The sequence below is a fragment of the Cavia porcellus genome, unplaced genomic scaffold (assembly GCF_034190915.1).
Source record: "Cavia porcellus strain 051 isolate PalLab524CR breed Dunkin Hartley unplaced genomic scaffold, mCavPor4.1 scaffold_8, whole genome shotgun sequence".
In the NCBI taxonomy this organism is placed as follows: Eukaryota; Metazoa; Chordata; class Mammalia; order Rodentia; family Caviidae; genus Cavia; species Cavia porcellus.
The window spans coordinates 60,256,091-60,272,808 of NW_026947491.1; the positions used below are offsets into that span (position 1 = coordinate 60,256,091).

Consider the following 16,718-nt stretch of genomic DNA (forward strand, 5'->3'; position numbering starts at 1 on the left):
CAAAGAACAGACTTATTAACTGAATGGAGCCCTCAAAAGGGTTACTATTTAAAGTCAAATCAGGTTATAAGTTATGAAGATGAAACAAGATATTTGTGACAGCATTTTAAAAAGAAATAATGGCACAGTACAATTACAGGGTATAATTAATACTGATACATTATTATAATAATACAGTTTGAGGATAATAACAGCTGGAATTTACCCAGTTTAGTCTTCCCGAATGTTCCAAGAGAGCATCATTCTATCAGACATTTATTCAGGCTGAGATTATTAATATTTAGCAGAATTAGAAAAATCTAAGTAATGGTTAATAATAATTCAGAGGTCAATAAAAGTAGTACAATTGAAAGGTGTATTATATATAATCAAAATAACCAATAATTAGTTTAAATACAATTTTTCTTAAACTCAGCTTCATATATATATATACATAATTGAAATTATACCTGCCATTCATAGAACAATATATTAAGAAAAGTTCCCTTAATATGACTTGTTTTTCCTTTTGTTAAAGTTAATGGTTCTTGGGGGAAAAACAATGTTCAGGTCTAGGGATACAGCTCAGCAGCACAGCAAGTGCCTGGCATGTGCACAAGGTTCTGTGTTTGATTCCCGGTACCAAAAAAAGAAAAACAGAAAAAAGTGTGAGCTCTTTTTTTCTTCATGTTTAATGTATAAATTAATGTTAATTTGAATATTAAACACTGTCCATAATAAGTATTTTTCTTATTTATGGTATATTTACTTACTGTTGCAGTATTGTACAGATAATTTAAGTAAAAACACAAATAAGTTTATATTATCATTGTGTTTTTTTCTTCAAAGTTTTGAAGTCATGTTTGTTTGTTTGGTTTTGGTACTGGGGATTGAACTCATGACCTTATGCTTGCCAGGTAGGAGCTTATGACACTAAGCTAAATCCCGGTACCTTGAAGTCCTATTGAACGCTCATTTAAAAAATAAAAAAGACATGGAATAATTGTTTTCAAAAGAGGAAGAAGGAAAAGCAGAGTGAGTTTTCTTGAAAGTGCAAGGTGGTGTAATGGAAAAGCAGAAAGAAATTAGATTGGGAGTCAGGAAACAATTCTAGCATTATCATCTCTACTACTTAGTAACCCTTTTCTTGTAGTTAATTGTCAACACTAAATGTTTCCCAGAGTATACGTAATACATATGCATCCAGTGATAAGCATAGAAAGCTGTTTCTTGCCAGGGCCAGGTCAAGTTACAGTTCTTTTAAAAGAAAATAAAAATGAGACAGAGTTTCACTGTACAGTTCAGGCTGGCCTTGAACTCACTTTGTATCCCAGGCTGGCCTGAAATTCACAATGACCCTCCTGCCTTAGTCTCCCAAATGCTGGGGATTACAGGTCTGGGACGCCATACCCAGCCTAAAGGAAAATTTCTGAACCAATCATTTTACTGTGGTTTCACTTCCCTAGGAAGAGGCCCCAGAACAGTTTCTTTTTTGGTATTGCTGGGCAAAATTTTACTCTTTGCTACCAGTTTCCTCTGCCAAAGTCCATACCCTTAATTCCTCAGCAGGAGGCCTGTAAACTCAGAGTATCCCAGTATACCTTGAAACACTCAGTTTTTGGCTTTCCTATAAAGCAAAGTGTGATGTCTGAGGGAGGTTGCTATGACAATCTGCAAACAGTAGAGGTGATGGAACACCACAGGAGGTGGCTCTCTTCCCACTGGAGTTTGCACTAGTTTAGGCCTGCACATCTGGACCAGCCAGGAACCTGGGGACCCACCGGGGAGGTACAGTAGGATGAACCCACGTCCTCAAAATAACTTCAGAAACCGGGCTAGGATAGCCTTCCACCCTACCATCTGGGATTTGCCTGATTTTTTCCTCCTCTGTGTTGAAGTGACAAAACCTGTGGTATTTGGACAAAGGCCCTCAGTGTGCCCTGCTGGACAAGGTGCAGGGGTGCGTTGTGCAAGTGATTTTTTGGTCTACATGGGAAACAAAGCTTGTAAATGGCAGATTTCTACAAGCAGAGAGACATACTCCACGTGCCTCGCAAAGGCAAGAGAATCTCTAGGATGAAAAGAATTAGAGGTGTCACTCTTTTGCACTGAGAGCTGAAAGAAGGTGTGCCTCTCCCAGCGGCCAAGCAGGGGAAAGGCTCCGAGTTGTAAGGAAATGGGAGGTGTCTTTGATGTTTATTTTTGCCTAGCAACCCGCAGCCAACAGCTTCCCCAGCTGCAGTCCAACGCGCCTCTGCCTCCCCTTGTTTTAGCGACTGGAGAGCGGTCATTCAGTGTTAGTAAATCGGGGAGGGTGTGCGTGGCTGAGGTGGAGGTGGGAGGGCAGCCCCCTCTTCGGCCCAAGCTCCGGGTCACCTGGCTCAGCTGGAACTCCTCCACTGGGCTGGCTTCTCTGAGGTCACCCTCTCACAACTAAGTTACCTACATGATAAAATGGGCAGGGGAGCCGTTAATCACCGATACCGGGGAGGGTGGACAGTACTGCTGTGAACAGCCCTCAGTAGCTAAAATATGCATGTGTTTAGGGGCGCGCTTGGAAGGGGAGGGGTCTCTGCAGATATTTCTGCAGAAGGGAAGCAGTGGTAGGTCGCGCGGTAGGGCAAAAGAAGGCCGTTGCCAGGGCTGGAGAGGCCGTGAGGGAAAAGGTCGTTAGTGGGGGAGAGAGGGGCACAGGGCAGACGGACGGAAGGGGAGGTGGAGGGGTAGCAGACGCTGCAGAGTTTTCCGGGGCGCGGAGGGGGGCCCTGCGGAAGATTGGGTGGGGAAGGACTCCCGCGGACTGCTGGGTGGGGGTGGGGTGCAGGCGAGCGTGTGTGGCTGGGGCCAGGGGAGTCGGGGAGGGGCCTGCGGTGGGGGCGGGGCTGCCCTGCCGGGCCGGGCCGGGCCGCGCGCGGGCGCCCGCGTGTGAGTGTGCGCGGGGGCGCGCGCGGAGGCCGGGAGGAGGCTCCCGAGCCAGTCGGTGCTAGCGGCGCAGCCCGCTCCCCGCGCCCCTATGTGAGGGAATCGGGGAGGCCCGCGGCGCGCAGGGGAGGGCGAGGCATGTGCACGGGCCGGGGGGTGCTGCAGCCGCCCGAGGAAGAGGAGGACGGCGGCGGCGAGGAGGAGAGCGGGGGGCTCGCGGCGGCGGCGGCGGCGGGCCCGGGCCGAGGCGATGCAGCGGGCTGTGTGTGTCTGGCTGTAGCTGACGCGAGGCGGCGAGGAGGCGCCGGGGACCCGCCCGGGCGACCCGGAGGCGGCGGCGGCGAGAAGTAGCAGCAGGACCGGCGGCGGCGGCGGAGACGGAGACGGCAGCCCTGAAATGCATTTTCCTCTCCAGCGGCCATGTTAACCAGGAAACCTTCGGCCGCCGCTCCCGCCGCCTACCCGACCGGTAAGGAGGCCCGCGCCGCGCCGCTGGCGCCCTCGGCCCCGGGCCAGCCCTGTGGCGCGGGCGGCCGCCGCCTGCGGGACCTCGAACAAAGTCGCGGACGGCGCGCCCTCGCCTCGGCCCGCTGCGCTCGCGCATTGTTGCACGCAGGCCGGGCGGCTCCGAAGGGAGCCTGCGCCCCTCTTCCCGGCGGGCCACCCCGTCCCAGCCGCCGGCCGCCTGCAACGTGGGCCGCGCGGCCCGGCCCAGCCCGGCGTCCCTGCCGGGTCGCGAACTGGTGCGCTGGGGCCCGACTTAACTTTGCAGCTGCCGGAGCCCCGCCCGTGGGTGTGCGCAGGGGAGCCGAGCCCCGGCGCCCCCTTCTCGCTCCCCGGATGCCCGTTTCTGCTGTCCCCGGCGCGCTCTCCGCCTTCTGGGAGAGGGGGTTCACTGCCCGTGAGGGTGGAGGGGGGATCTGAGCTACTCTTTCCCCCTGACCATCTTTTGTCTCCTCCTGCGTGTGGCTCCCAGGCCGAGGAGGGGACAGCGCTGTTCGCCAGCTTCAGGCTTCCCCGGGGCTTGGTGCGGGGGCCCCTCGGAGCGGAGTGGGGACCGGCCCGCCCTCCCCCATCGCCCTGCCGCCTCTCCGGGCCAGCAACGCCGCCGCCGCAGCGCACACGGTGAGACCCAGCCCGTGGGCGGCCGGAGGGTGGGCGGCGGGCGGGCCCCAGACCGAACACCCGGGTTTGCGGGAGAGGGCGAAGTGGGGGCAGCTCCACGCCCCTGGCCAGTGGGCTGTGCTCGACGCCGCCCTCGGTCGCTAGGCGAGTCTAAAGCTGCAGCCACAAAGGGAGATTCGTGGCGTGGGCCCCTGACTTCCCCTCTGGAGCCCGCCCACCCTGAGCTTCGCTTCTTGGAACTTCCTCCTTGCTGCTTTCCTTCTGTCCTCTCTCTTCATCTTTTCTTCCAGAGCTCTCTTCCCTGACCCGGTAAACATCTTCCCCTCTCCCCCGTGAGTAATGGGTATTTATAGAAACAGATCTGTGGTAGGGGACAGCTAGGCCGCCCTGCCCGGAAAATCGATCCCCCAAAGAGCCTCTGAGGCCTGGCTCCAGCCTTCGGGGAGCACGGCCAATTGTCCCCCGCGTGTATAAGCATGTTTTATGAGTGCTACAGGTTTGAGCACAGCAGAAATTATAATTAACATTAACAGAAATAAGAGCCACTGTAGCAGTCAAAACAAAACAAGCCACCCTAGTAGGATTCTGTAGTCGGAGATTATTCAGAAGGAAAGGGGTAATAGCTTTGCTTTGTAGGTGGCAAGGAAGGGCACCTGACAGTTGCTGTCTTTCTCAGAGGGCCAGAAGGGAGGGGGAGCCCAGCAAGGGACTGGTGGCTGCAGAGATTGGTGAACTGGGTTCCACTTCGCCATGAGCATTTTCTCAGCAGACAGGGATCACCCTAGGATGGTGACTGCCAGCCTGGAAGAAGCGTGGACTCCAAGCAGGTGATGGTTTTAGAAGTCTTTTCCCATTTGGGTCTTTCCGGAGAATTCCCTAAGATAGGTCGGTGTGAGCGAAGCTTCTTAGGGATTTGGTTTTTTGTTTGCCAAGTGGAAGCTGAGTACTTGAAGAAAAGGCTATTTGTAGCATACAGGGGAACAGCCCCCGGTCATGTTTTGTGGGGAAGCTTGTTTTATCGGAGAATGAATTTGTGAGAGGGCGGCCAGACAGTAGTTGTGCCTGCTCAGACCTAGGAGAGATGTATACAAGTTTCATAGCAAAACATTTTGTTGTTGTTTAGTACTGTTTTTTTTCTTGAATGCATCACACAGAAATTACTTGGACAGTTAGTGGAAAGGAGAGAGCCTTAGGTAGGACAGATGATATTGAATGTTCTTGTCACAGTGATGTTTTTAGTTAAAGAACTGCCTTTGGTTTTAGGCATTTGGGCTTTTTCTGTTTTTTTTCTTTTTTTTTTTCTTTCGGGTTTAGAATCATCTGACAGTTTGGAAAATATCACATCGAATTTTTTTCCATGTGTTGATGTAATCTGGGGCATGATGTGAACTGGGGAAAAATACTTGGTTTGCATCTGGATTCCAGTTTTTGTAAAGATGGGCTTTGCTGATCAGAGGCTCCTTGCAGTTGAAATCTGTAATGAGATTAGAGAAAATAAAGAATCTTCACCGGAGCAAATGCCTGTGGTGAATTAGAAAACCAAACGATATGATTGTGCTTCTCAGTATTCCAGCTGATGGATACATGTGTTTCATTGTGGCATATGCCTGCTTTACCTGGTTTTAGCTTATAAACTTTTTGATCTGTTGTTAATTATTAGATGCTTGGTTTTAGAAGTGTGAATTTGGTTTTGACTTATTTACATTAGACTTTTATTTGTAGAACATGACAGATTTCATAGCACAGGAAGTTTGAAGAACCACAGAATTTTATGTGGTTCTACTCCTTTATTTTTAGATGAGGTTGCAGACTGCAAGTTAATGGTTGGTCCAGAGCCTTAGCCCACTTCTATCAGGATGCATCATATAGTCTCATTCCCTGTTTTTAGTCTGCTGTCCAGCACTATTCATTCTAGGAAGTTGTAGTAACTTTATTAGAAATGCAAGAACCTTTGCAAATTCATGTTGCTTTATGTCAGTAACGTTTTTATTAAGTTCCTAGATTTTTAATTCCAGAGCAGTTACATCTGGGAAGAATTATTTAGGATAAGTGAGTGTAAAAGGGTATTCAAGAGACAAAAATGATCTTAGAGGAGCTTGTCATATTTTTCTGTGTAAATTGTAGAGGAGGCAGATAAATACATGATTATAAAGACTTTGATATTTCCCATTGCCCTTTGTTTTCTGTCTGTATCATTATTTTGCACTTTAAACAATTAGTTTATTTTTATTTGTCTTCAAAGTAGACCTAGCAACTATCTTGATTCTGATTCTTTGTGATATGAGATATATTAATTTTTTAATTCCAAAATACTGATATTTATCACTTTCGTAACTTTTAATGTTTAACACACTGTCTTGTGTGCAGGTTTATCTTTATAAAATGAAATTAAAGAAATAAATCAGTATTTAAAACATAGTAATTTTTGAAAAACAAAATGGAGACATTGACTCAGGCAGGGTTACATAGACTCTCACAGTGTTTAAAAAAGTTTCAGTCTTTTGGGGCTCAGTTTTATTCTCACAACACTGAACATCATTTCTAAGGTGAGTTCTGAAAAGTCTTTAAATGCCCAGAAATACTGGCACAATCAAAAATCTGTTTGCCATTTTTATTGGAAGATAGTAAAACTACCAAACTTTTAGACTATTATTATAAAATCTTAATACTAAATTATTTCCCAGTTCTTATAGGTCTCATCATTTTAACCCTGGAGTTGTGAGTTGTATTTTAATCCTTGCTTTCATTCTGAGTATATTTTTAAATGTAACACCCACTGTGCTAGACATTAGCAAATACAAATAAGCTACAATCTCTTAGACTCCAAGAGACTTGAGTGGGAGTGAGAAGTTTTTAATATTCGAAAGATTCTGATACAGTCCTAGCTTGCTTAGTATGGAAATGGTTTGGCTTTTCTAGTCCTGCCCACTCCCTGCCTTTCAGAGCACTACAGTGTTTGAGACTCAAATTCCTCTTTTACTGTTGCTCTCAAGTGAGTATCTTTTATCTCTGGAAGTTTTAGGATTTTACCTGTGGCATTTAGGTGTGTAGCTGATGTGTCTGCCCTAGGTACTTTTTTTTTTTTTCCCTAGGTAGTTTTTAACCAGCTGTCCTTTGCCTCCTAATCTCTGCCAGTGCAGTACTGGCTAATGTCTTGTGACTTAGGTCACCAGGGATGTTTCCCAACTCCCTGAGTGTTGACTTCATGTTTTCCTTTGAAGGTACAAAATATATTTCTCAAGACTCTAAGAGAGGTGAGAGTTAACAGCGGTTTATTGACATGTGTTCTATTCAGCAGAAACTCGTTAAACACTTACTATATGCCTGAGTTTGTGTTAATAGGGAGTTACAAAGATAAAAGGTGACACTCACTTTAGAATAGCTCACAACCAGGTGGGTGCTTCAAAACATTTCCAGTAAAATGAAATAGGAGTAATTTATAATATAGCAGTACAATTGTAAGTACCAATGGATCTGTTAGATCAGAGATGAGAGTTGAACAAGGCTTTGAAGGTTGAGTAGGAGTTTATCACTAGGCAGTGAAGGAGGAGATTTGTAAGCAGGATCTGAAAAAGACAGTAATAATAGTTTTCACTTGTTAAGTAACTATACTGTGCACTTTGCATATATCACCTTTTAATCCTAAAGGCCCTAATGAGGTAGCTTTCTTACTTTCTTTTTGTAGGGAAGGACAGAGAGTTTGAGAGAGATTTAATTGCTCATATCCCACAATTAATAAGTGGTAAGAGCTGGATTCATTTCATGGTTTCATGTGTGTCTAAACTAAAAATCCCTAGGTTCCTATGAAACATGACCTCACCAAAAGCAGTGTTAAAGAGTGGACTGATGATACGAATCTTGGGGAATTCAACGCAGTTCTTCCTGAAGAAAAGGGTAACAGTGGTAGATCAAAACTAGAAAGGGCTCAAGATTATTTAAGCTCTACATTTTAGAACCTTGTGTTTTTACTGGTAAGTTCTTGCATGAACCATGGAAATGGGGTGCAGCAGTAGGCTCCAACCAAAGCATGAACATTCTCAGGTTGACATTTTAAAGCAGTAACTCTGCAAACACCCTGAGAAAAGATTTGAGCATTCTAGGCAGAGAAGCAAGGAGGCACATTATGAGGCCCTGTCAACTGTCCCAGGGAAGACAACAGGAGTGTGAGGGGAGGGAGTGTTGGTAGGAAGGGGATGCTTAAACAGGAGGAACCTCATGATGGTACAGGAATGGGATAGAGATGCTCAGAAGGATTTCCAGGTGTGCAGTGCTGAAGATCCTTAGGGTTGCAACTCAAGACACTATATGGGGGTGCCTGCGGATTACAAGGAGAGAAAAATGTTGTGGTAGAAAAATCTCGAGTTGAATCTGAGTTGCCTGTACAAGAGGAAGCTTATCAGGGATACATGAATTCCATGGGTCTAAGCTAGAAGAGTTAGGGTAACCATCAGCCCCTGGGGAGTGCCAATCAGCCCGGAAAAGTGGAAATGAAGCCAAAAGAATTGAGGTTTGGAGAGTGTTTGAACCTCACCTAAGGCAGATGTATTAATTGTTAAGGCTGTAAAAAAAGACCAAGAGATAGTAGTTGAAGAGATGGCAGGTGGTCCAGTTTTTTGGCAAACTCTAGTGGTAGTCGCTAAATCATTTGTGATTATTATACTATGAAAAATACAAAAATTGCTATAGCAAAAACTAGATGAATTTCTGATGCTCAAAAAATTTTCCTTTGTTACCATTTTAGGATCCTTAACCTCAAAGTTAATTCTGTCCTTAATGAAGCTTGATGCTTTTTAATGCACGTGTATAAAAGATGTAAGTCGTCTGAAATATCTCCATCTTTCTCTGAAGAGATTGGGCCTGTAAGAGAAAGATACTTTGAATTTCAGGCTCTGTTACAAGGTTGGTGTTAGAAAGGCTACAGGGAAGAGGTAAAACTGCAGAGAATGAGTTGAGGAAAGAGAAGACAAGTCTGTGCTGCTTTTATATACAGTGTATCCAAGACTTTTCTGACTCATTTATGGCCTGCCCTGCTTTGGCATGGAATGAAGATAAAGTAAGCTGTCCAAGCACTCTGGTAATATAAGGTCATTTAGTGTGGTGTATGATCTCTTGAGTTTCAAAAGAACTCAATTATAAGCCTTCTGAAAATCCAAGAAATGAAATTCTTGAACCTTTGAAGTGAAAGACAGGCCTAAAGGCTGTCTTCTACTTTGTTTTACAAGTAAACGGGGTACCCTCACTCTGAAGATGGGCACAATACATGTTACATGTCAAAAATGCGAAGGTCTTGGTCTGCTGATAAGAATTTGATATTTAATTTTATTATCTGCAGGTTCTCAAACTATTTCTCAAATCACTATGTTTACAGAGGAGATAGTAGGATGGAAAGTAGGATTTAATAGGAGATAACTGAAAAAATACTAATAACAAAGGACTTCAGCTAGTTTATTGTAAGCTTCCAGAGAGCAGGAACAGTACCACTGTTGTGACTAGGGCCCTGCTGACACTAGCTGTATGGGTAAAATGGAGTGTGACTGTTAAGGTAGTTTTGAGATTTTATGTAAAAATCACCTTGCAGGCTGCCGGAAGGAATTCCCAAATAGATTCCCAGTAGAAGGCTGGAGCCTCTTGTTTTTAACTTGTCAGCTTTGTTTAGACAGGGTTGTTCAGTTGATGGTATGTGTGCCTGAAATAGAAATTGGTACTTTGTATTCCTTGTTGGAAAGCTGTATATCCCAGCAGCCCATAGAAATACATGCCTTAGGAGTGCGGAGCCATTGACCAGAGGAAGGCTCCAAAACTGTGGTCTGCTGGGCTGAATGGCCTTAAATGGTCACTAGTCAGGAAAGCCCAGAAACTTAAAAATAGGTTAGTGGCTTACAAGATAACTAACTAGAATGCATATCTTTGTGAGTATCTTTCAAGCCTAAAAGCACAGTTTTCTTTGTCACTGGATTATATATGTTTGTAGATTTAATCAAATTTTCAAGTAAAAAATAAACACTGGTAAATGTGTTTTTAAAATAGGTGTAAATATTGGAGAAAGAGTACAGAGGACAGATATGGGCTTTGTCCTCATGTTACAAAGAAAAACTGCTCTCTGAAGTGTGACGGGAGCTGTGATCCAGTGGTGTGAAGCCAGTGTAGACTGATGTTTTAATGCTTTCCTGTATCCCATTTCTTTGCTCCTTCCTTCATTCCTTCCCCAGTACTGGGGATTGAACCAGGACCTTCACACTGAGCTACATCCCAGCTGTTTCTTCATTGAGACAGAATCAGTTGCTAAATTGTCTGGACTGTATGAATTTGTAATCCTCCTTCCTCAGCATACCAGAGTGCTGGGATTATGGGCATGTGCCACCGCACCAGGCTCCTGTTTCATTTTTATATGAAGTGTGGATTGAGTAGAACACCTATGATGTGCAAGGCCCTAGTACTAAATGGTAAATATACGAAATGGTAAACAAGGAAGATTGGTCTACTCTTTCACAGAGAACTTTCTCTTAAAGATCTCAGATATCTGTAGCAAACTATTTGTTTGGTGAAGCATTTATGGGTTTCTTCCTTCCTGTGTTCCCTAGCCTTACCTAGGCCACTGTTCTTTTCTTCCTTTATTGCATCAGAGCCCCTCAGTATCATATGCATTCTCTCAAACAGTGTGTTCATAGGGTCCCTCCTTGGTGCACAGTTCTTCCCACTTAGTAAAATGATTCTGCCCATGGATTTAAACTCAACTGGATTTTGTAAAGATGGGGGATGTGGGATGAAGCCTGACTTACATCACATTTGAACAGGCAGAACTCTTCCATTCCGTTTATACCTCTTCTCTGAATTCCAGATTGGCGGCAGTAAGCACACAATGAATGATCACCTGCATGTCAGCAGCCACAGCCACGGACAGATCCAGGTTCAGCAGCTGTTTGAGGATAACAGCAACAAGCGGACAGTGCTCACAACACAACCAAATGGGCTTACAACAGTGGGCAAGCCAGGCTTACCAGTAGTGCCTGAGAGGCAGCTAGAGAGCATTCACAGACGCCAGGGGAGCTCTACCTCCCTTAAGTCTATAGAGGGCATGGGGAAAGTGAAAGCCACACCCATGACACCTGAACAAGCAATGAAGCAATACATGCAAAAACTAACAGCCTTTGAGCACCATGAAATTTTCAGCTACCCTGAAATATACTTCTTGGGTCCAAATGCAAAGAAGCGCCAGGGCATGACAGGTGGGCCCAACAATGGTGGTTATGATGATGATCAGGGATCTTATGTGCAGGTGCCCCATGATCATGTGGCTTACAGGTACGAGGTCCTCAAGGTCATTGGAAAGGGGAGTTTTGGACAGGTGGTCAAGGCCTATGATCACAAAGTCCACCAGCATGTGGCCCTGAAGATGGTACGGAATGAGAAGCGCTTCCACCGGCAAGCGGCAGAGGAAATCCGGATCCTGGAGCACTTGCGGAAGCAGGACAAGGATAACACCATGAACGTCATCCACATGCTGGAGAACTTTACCTTCCGCAACCACATCTGCATGACGTTTGAGCTTCTGAGCATGAACCTCTATGAGCTCATCAAGAAGAATAAATTCCAGGGCTTCAGCCTGCCATTGGTCCGCAAGTTTGCCCACTCAATTCTGCAGTGCTTGGATGCTTTGCACAAGAACAGAATAATTCACTGTGACCTTAAGCCCGAGAACATTTTGTTAAAGCAGCAGGGTAGAAGCAGTATTAAAGTGATTGATTTTGGTTCCAGTTGTTATGAGCATCAGCGTGTCTACACATACATCCAGTCTCGCTTTTACCGTGCTCCGGAAGTGATCCTTGGGGCCAGGTATGGCATGCCCATTGATATGTGGAGCCTGGGCTGCATCTTAGCAGAGCTCTTGACAGGTTACCCCCTCTTGCCCGGGGAGGATGAAGGGGACCAACTGGCCTGTATGATTGAGCTGTTGGGCATGCCTTCCCAGAAACTGCTGGATGCATCCAAACGAGCCAAAAATTTTGTGAGCTCCAAGGGTTACCCCCGTTACTGCACTGTCACTACTCTTTCAGATGGCTCTGTGGTCCTCAACGGAGGCCGTTCCCGGAGAGGGAAACTGAGGGGCCCACCAGAGAGCAGAGAGTGGGGGAATGCACTGAAGGGATGTGACGATCCCCTTTTCCTTGACTTCTTAAAACAGTGTTTAGAATGGGATCCTGCGATTCGCATGACCCCTGGCCAGGCTTTACGGCACCCTTGGCTGCGGAGGCGGTTGCCGAAGCCTCCCACTGGGGAGAAGACGTCCGTGAAAAGGATAACCGAGAGCACTGGTGCTATCACGTCGATTTCCAAGTTACCTCCACCTTCCAGCTCAGCTTCCAAACTGAGGACTAATTTGGCACAAATGACAGATGCCAATGGGAATATTCAGCAGAGGACAGTGTTGCCAAAACTTGTTAGCTGAGCTCGAGTCCCCTGATGCTGGTAATCTGAAAGATACGACATAGCTGAGCCTTACTGGGTTGAAAAGGAGTAGCTCAAACCTGTTTTTATTTGCTTAATAACTCATTTGTATCTTCTCAGCACTTAATTTTAATGTAAGAAAGTTTTTGTTTCATTTTTATAAAATATATGGGGACAGTGCTTTAAGTTTTTATACTTTCTGAAACTCTTTTTTTGTGTTCTAAAAGTACGATGAGCCTTACTGTATTTAGTGTGGCAGAGTAATAACATCAGTGGCAGGCCATTGATTACGTCATAACTGCCGCGCATTTACAGATTGGTCAAAGAAATTCACTACGTTTTTATGGTTCCTATAATATTCTCTCCAGGGTGATGGCCTCTTCCTCTCTCCACACTCCAGGTTCATGCACAGATGGGGCATGTCCTGCTTCCATTTTCTGTAAATTAATCTTGGCAGTTGTGCAGGTAGAAGAATGGTCACCATGAAAATGATATTCTAAGAAAAACTGCACCTTAGAGATGGTTTTTCCTCAAACAAATACAAAATAAGATCCCCAAGGTTTAAATTGCTCAGTTAGCATTCTGACATTCTAAAAACCGGCAAAGCAGCGTTTAGTGGATAAATAGAAACGGAAATGTATGCGTTTCTCCAGATTTTCTAACATGATCAGCAAACTGTTTTGCAAGAAGCCTCCTATTAGAAAATTGGGTTTGCACCTAATTTTAGAAATGTATTCCACGACTATTCCTCACTTCTGTTTGCTCTTCTCTCTGTTCCTCTTTTACCGCACATCTGTTGCCTGCATTTAGTTTGTCTTCTTCCTTTAATTGTATGTCCTAGACTGTCAGTACAGAGACATTTCAGCTGTGATTGTGACCATCGTTTCATATTCCAGTGTAAAAAAAGAACAGCAGCCTAGCTACTTAAGGTGGGGATTTCATAGTTCCAAAGAAGATTTAGCAGGTTAGAGTGAGTTCACATGTGTTAGGTGCCACTATAAGGTTCCCTTAGCCCGGGAAAATACCAATTCTTTCTTTAAAAAGAAAGAAGGTTGAAAGTCCTCTTCATGAACAGAAATCACTGTGGTCCTTCAAGAAGGCAATTTTAACATCACATTTAAAGGGGAGAACTTCAACCTCAAGTTAAATGGTTTGACTTATTCTTTGCATTTAGAAGAACTACAGAAATTGCATTCCTCTGTTTTATTTTACATGCTTTTGGATTGCACTGATTGTTTTTGTGGGAATGACACTTTACCTGGAAAACTAACTGAGAGTTAGGAAAAAGAATATTTTCTCTGAATAATAATTATTTTCACAGTGAAAATTCAGTATTTTATCACTAATGTATGAGCAGTGATATACGTATATCAATTTCAAGGCACGTGGAAAAATTTTTTAGTATGTGCAATTTAATATAGAAAGATTTCTGCCTGTTTGAACAATAGGTTTGGGGTAGTATAAATTAGGATAAATAATCTTTTATATGCACAGATAATATTGTATTGCCTGTAAATTGATTTACAAATACTTAAAGCGTGGTCCCCAGTGAGGCCAAGAAAGTTTCCGGTTAAGTTCTTTTCATATTAATCCTACAATTTCTCTTACTTAAAAAAAAAAAAAAATGTAGTTTTGAACAAAACATTTTACTTATCTTGAGGCTTTGCCGGTTGATGGTGGAAAAATATATGCTCAGGTAATATTTCAGATATTTGCCAAAAAACAGAAGATTAGCTTATTAGTAAGATAGTAATATTGGTATTTGCTTTACTATTTAAGGGTGTCACTGATAAATTAATTTGTACTTCTGTATTTAGAAATTATAGCTTATCTCCCCTAGTCAAAATCTTTAGCGTGTTCTACACGTTTCTGTGTAATCTGTGAAAGTGCAATAATCTTAGTAAGTGACATTTTAAATGATGCTCTTATAATGATACCCCAGTCAGTGGCTTATAGGGCTTAAAGATCTGTGTGTTTAGTAAGATTTTGGCTTAAAGGTGTAAGAAGTGGAAGGCTTGGTTTGGTGGCTTTCTACAACCACAAGCCTCTTAATATTCATTAAGGTTAGTTCTTTAACTCATAAAGATTATTTCCCCCTTCCCATTAATGTTTCTCTTTTATTTCCACTCTTATTTTCACATTTAAGTTCAAATATGTGAGCCTGAGCCTGCCATTATTTATTTCCCTGTAAAATGATTATACATGTGAAATTTTATAAATGAATTATTACTGCTTGTCTTCACCCACCACACAAAACTGGTTCTTATGATGCCAGCAGTGCATTTGTGACTATCTTTATGCACAGATGCAACCGGAAACTTTTAAGCCAAAATATAATGTGCAGTGCTATGGGACTTTCTTTTTGGTCCAGTACAGTGAGATTTCCTTTATTCACAAGAGCCACTATATTTCAGCATTTAGTGATAGAACTGCTTTTTAAAAATTCTTTGATTTTAATGTCAGAAACAAAAATGTTGCATCTTTGTGATTTTTAAAGGTAAATAAAGGGCTCTCCAATAAGCTACTAGGAATTGGCTTGGAAACAGTCCTTGGTCTCACAGGTTACCATTGTCTAGGGATGTCTGAGCTGTTTTCGGATTTAGGAATAGCACAGTGTTGTCTTGTCTTGGGTTGCAGTCTCATTTGGCTCCATTTCTTGCAGCACCTGAGTGTTCATTACCACTTAAGTGTATTGCTACAGCAGTGGAACAACAGAGTGATGCAAGACAGTGTAGATTAACAGTAGAGGAGAAATTGTGCCCTTAGTGTTAACAATGTGCCTTTTGTTCTGAATGCCATGTTGTAGGGCATGCATTTTTTGGCCTCTTTAACTCTTCAAATACTAGGCAGTGAGGATGGAACCCACCTCTGCAAAGATACATCTGTCTTAAATACCTAGTTACAGGCCTTAATACAAACCATAAGGCATGAATCACCAACAGGCGCTGAACAAGATAACCATCAGTTAGCTGCACAGGTAATTCCTATATTTAAGGGGTTAAAGGTGGTCTTTGTTGTATCTTAACATCAGACTGATTTTTTAAATGATATTTTTTGTTATGCTAACACTAGACAAAAATCAACTGTATTTGTAAAAATTTACCTCAAACCATTTAATTTTATAGTGTGATTAATCCCAGGGCATTTGGTATGAACCAAAGTGCATTCCTTTTCTATGTGCCTGGCTGTAGTAAGGATGGCCAGGGATTTTTACAATTTGGGTGCAAGGCACTTAAGCCACTTTTAAACTTGATGGGTGGTTTGGAGTCGTGTTAAATGACTCCATCAGAATGTTAGAAAACACTTTAGGCATCAGTAGCATTGGGCCATATTGGAATCTTAAAAGTGTGAATTATTTTAAAGAGAGCATTCATTTTTGTAATTTTTTTCATCAAGAATATTTCTGGTAAGCAGAAGACTTTTTAACTGATTTGGTTGGTAAAGGTTTTAATATTGCCCAACATAATGCTGTGGTAGCATTTAAAAAAGTATTTGTGAACTCTTGTTTCTTAGGGGCTTGTACATCTCTCCGCTATGGACATATATAAAATTAATTGTAATTATACTCAGCTCAACTGCTACAGTTATGTCTAGGCAGTGGCTTGGGTTTTTATCGAGCAACAACTTAGACATGTGACTGTAATATGCTGCAACTGTGTGTACTGAAAATATGTGAAAATGGTTGAATGTGGACTGTGTATATATGTATGTAAAAATTTCTGTGAGATGCTGCTGTCGCCACTTAACATGGAAAATGTTCTAGTGGATTTTAATCCTAGTGGCCAGTTCTATGATACTGTATGTATTGTACAGCTGATGACAGGAGTAAGACTGTTTAGTGAATATTTGTTAAATTTTATTGTTGTGGCCAGAGATAATTTCAGAATAAAATATTAATGTCCTACCTTACTTTTCTCCCCTTTTCTAACTAATTTAACTTACTACTCTTGGTCTGTTATCCTGGAGAGATTTTAGAATTACATAGTTCTGCATCAGTGGATTGAGATGTAAACGTAGTTCATTCCACTAGTTTGCTGATCAGCAGTTAATTTACTGGGCAAATATGAATATGCAAATTCCAGTTTAAATGACTAAACTTTTAGTCTGCAGCTCTTGCTTTTCTCAGGTTATTCTATTACTTTACCTTTAATATTTTATGCTAACTTTTTTGTTGCATGGCATCTGCCATGTTTAGAATTTCCTATCTTTTTTATTTTGTTCTGTTTTTTTTTCTGTTGTTGTTGTTG

The 16,718-nt window shown here is 43.2% G+C and overlaps 1 protein-coding gene across 3 annotated transcripts; it reads left to right on the plus strand.

Annotated features, from left to right (window-relative positions):
* Nucleotides 1-3,084: 3,084 nt before the first annotated feature.
* Nucleotides 3,085-16,380, plus strand: Dyrk2 (dual specificity tyrosine phosphorylation regulated kinase 2). Of its 3 annotated transcripts, XM_003476103.4 has the most exons (3): nt 3,085-3,370; nt 3,878-4,026; nt 10,865-16,380. In XM_003476103.4, exons 1-3 carry the CDS (start codon nt 3,322-3,324, stop codon nt 12,470-12,472), a joined length of 1,806 nt encoding a protein of 601 aa, XP_003476151.1. In that variant the 5' UTR covers nt 3,085-3,321; the 3' UTR covers nt 12,473-16,380. The 3 variants fall into 3 exon arrangements, with proteins under 3 accessions (XP_003476151.1, XP_023415780.1, XP_023415779.1); XM_023560012.2 differs by lacking the exon at nt 3,878-4,026 and having other exon boundaries at nt 3,086-3,370; XM_023560011.2 differs by lacking the exons at nt 3,085-3,370; nt 3,878-4,026 and adding an exon at nt 4,058-4,853.
* The last annotated feature ends 338 nt before the right edge of the window (nt 16,381-16,718 follow it).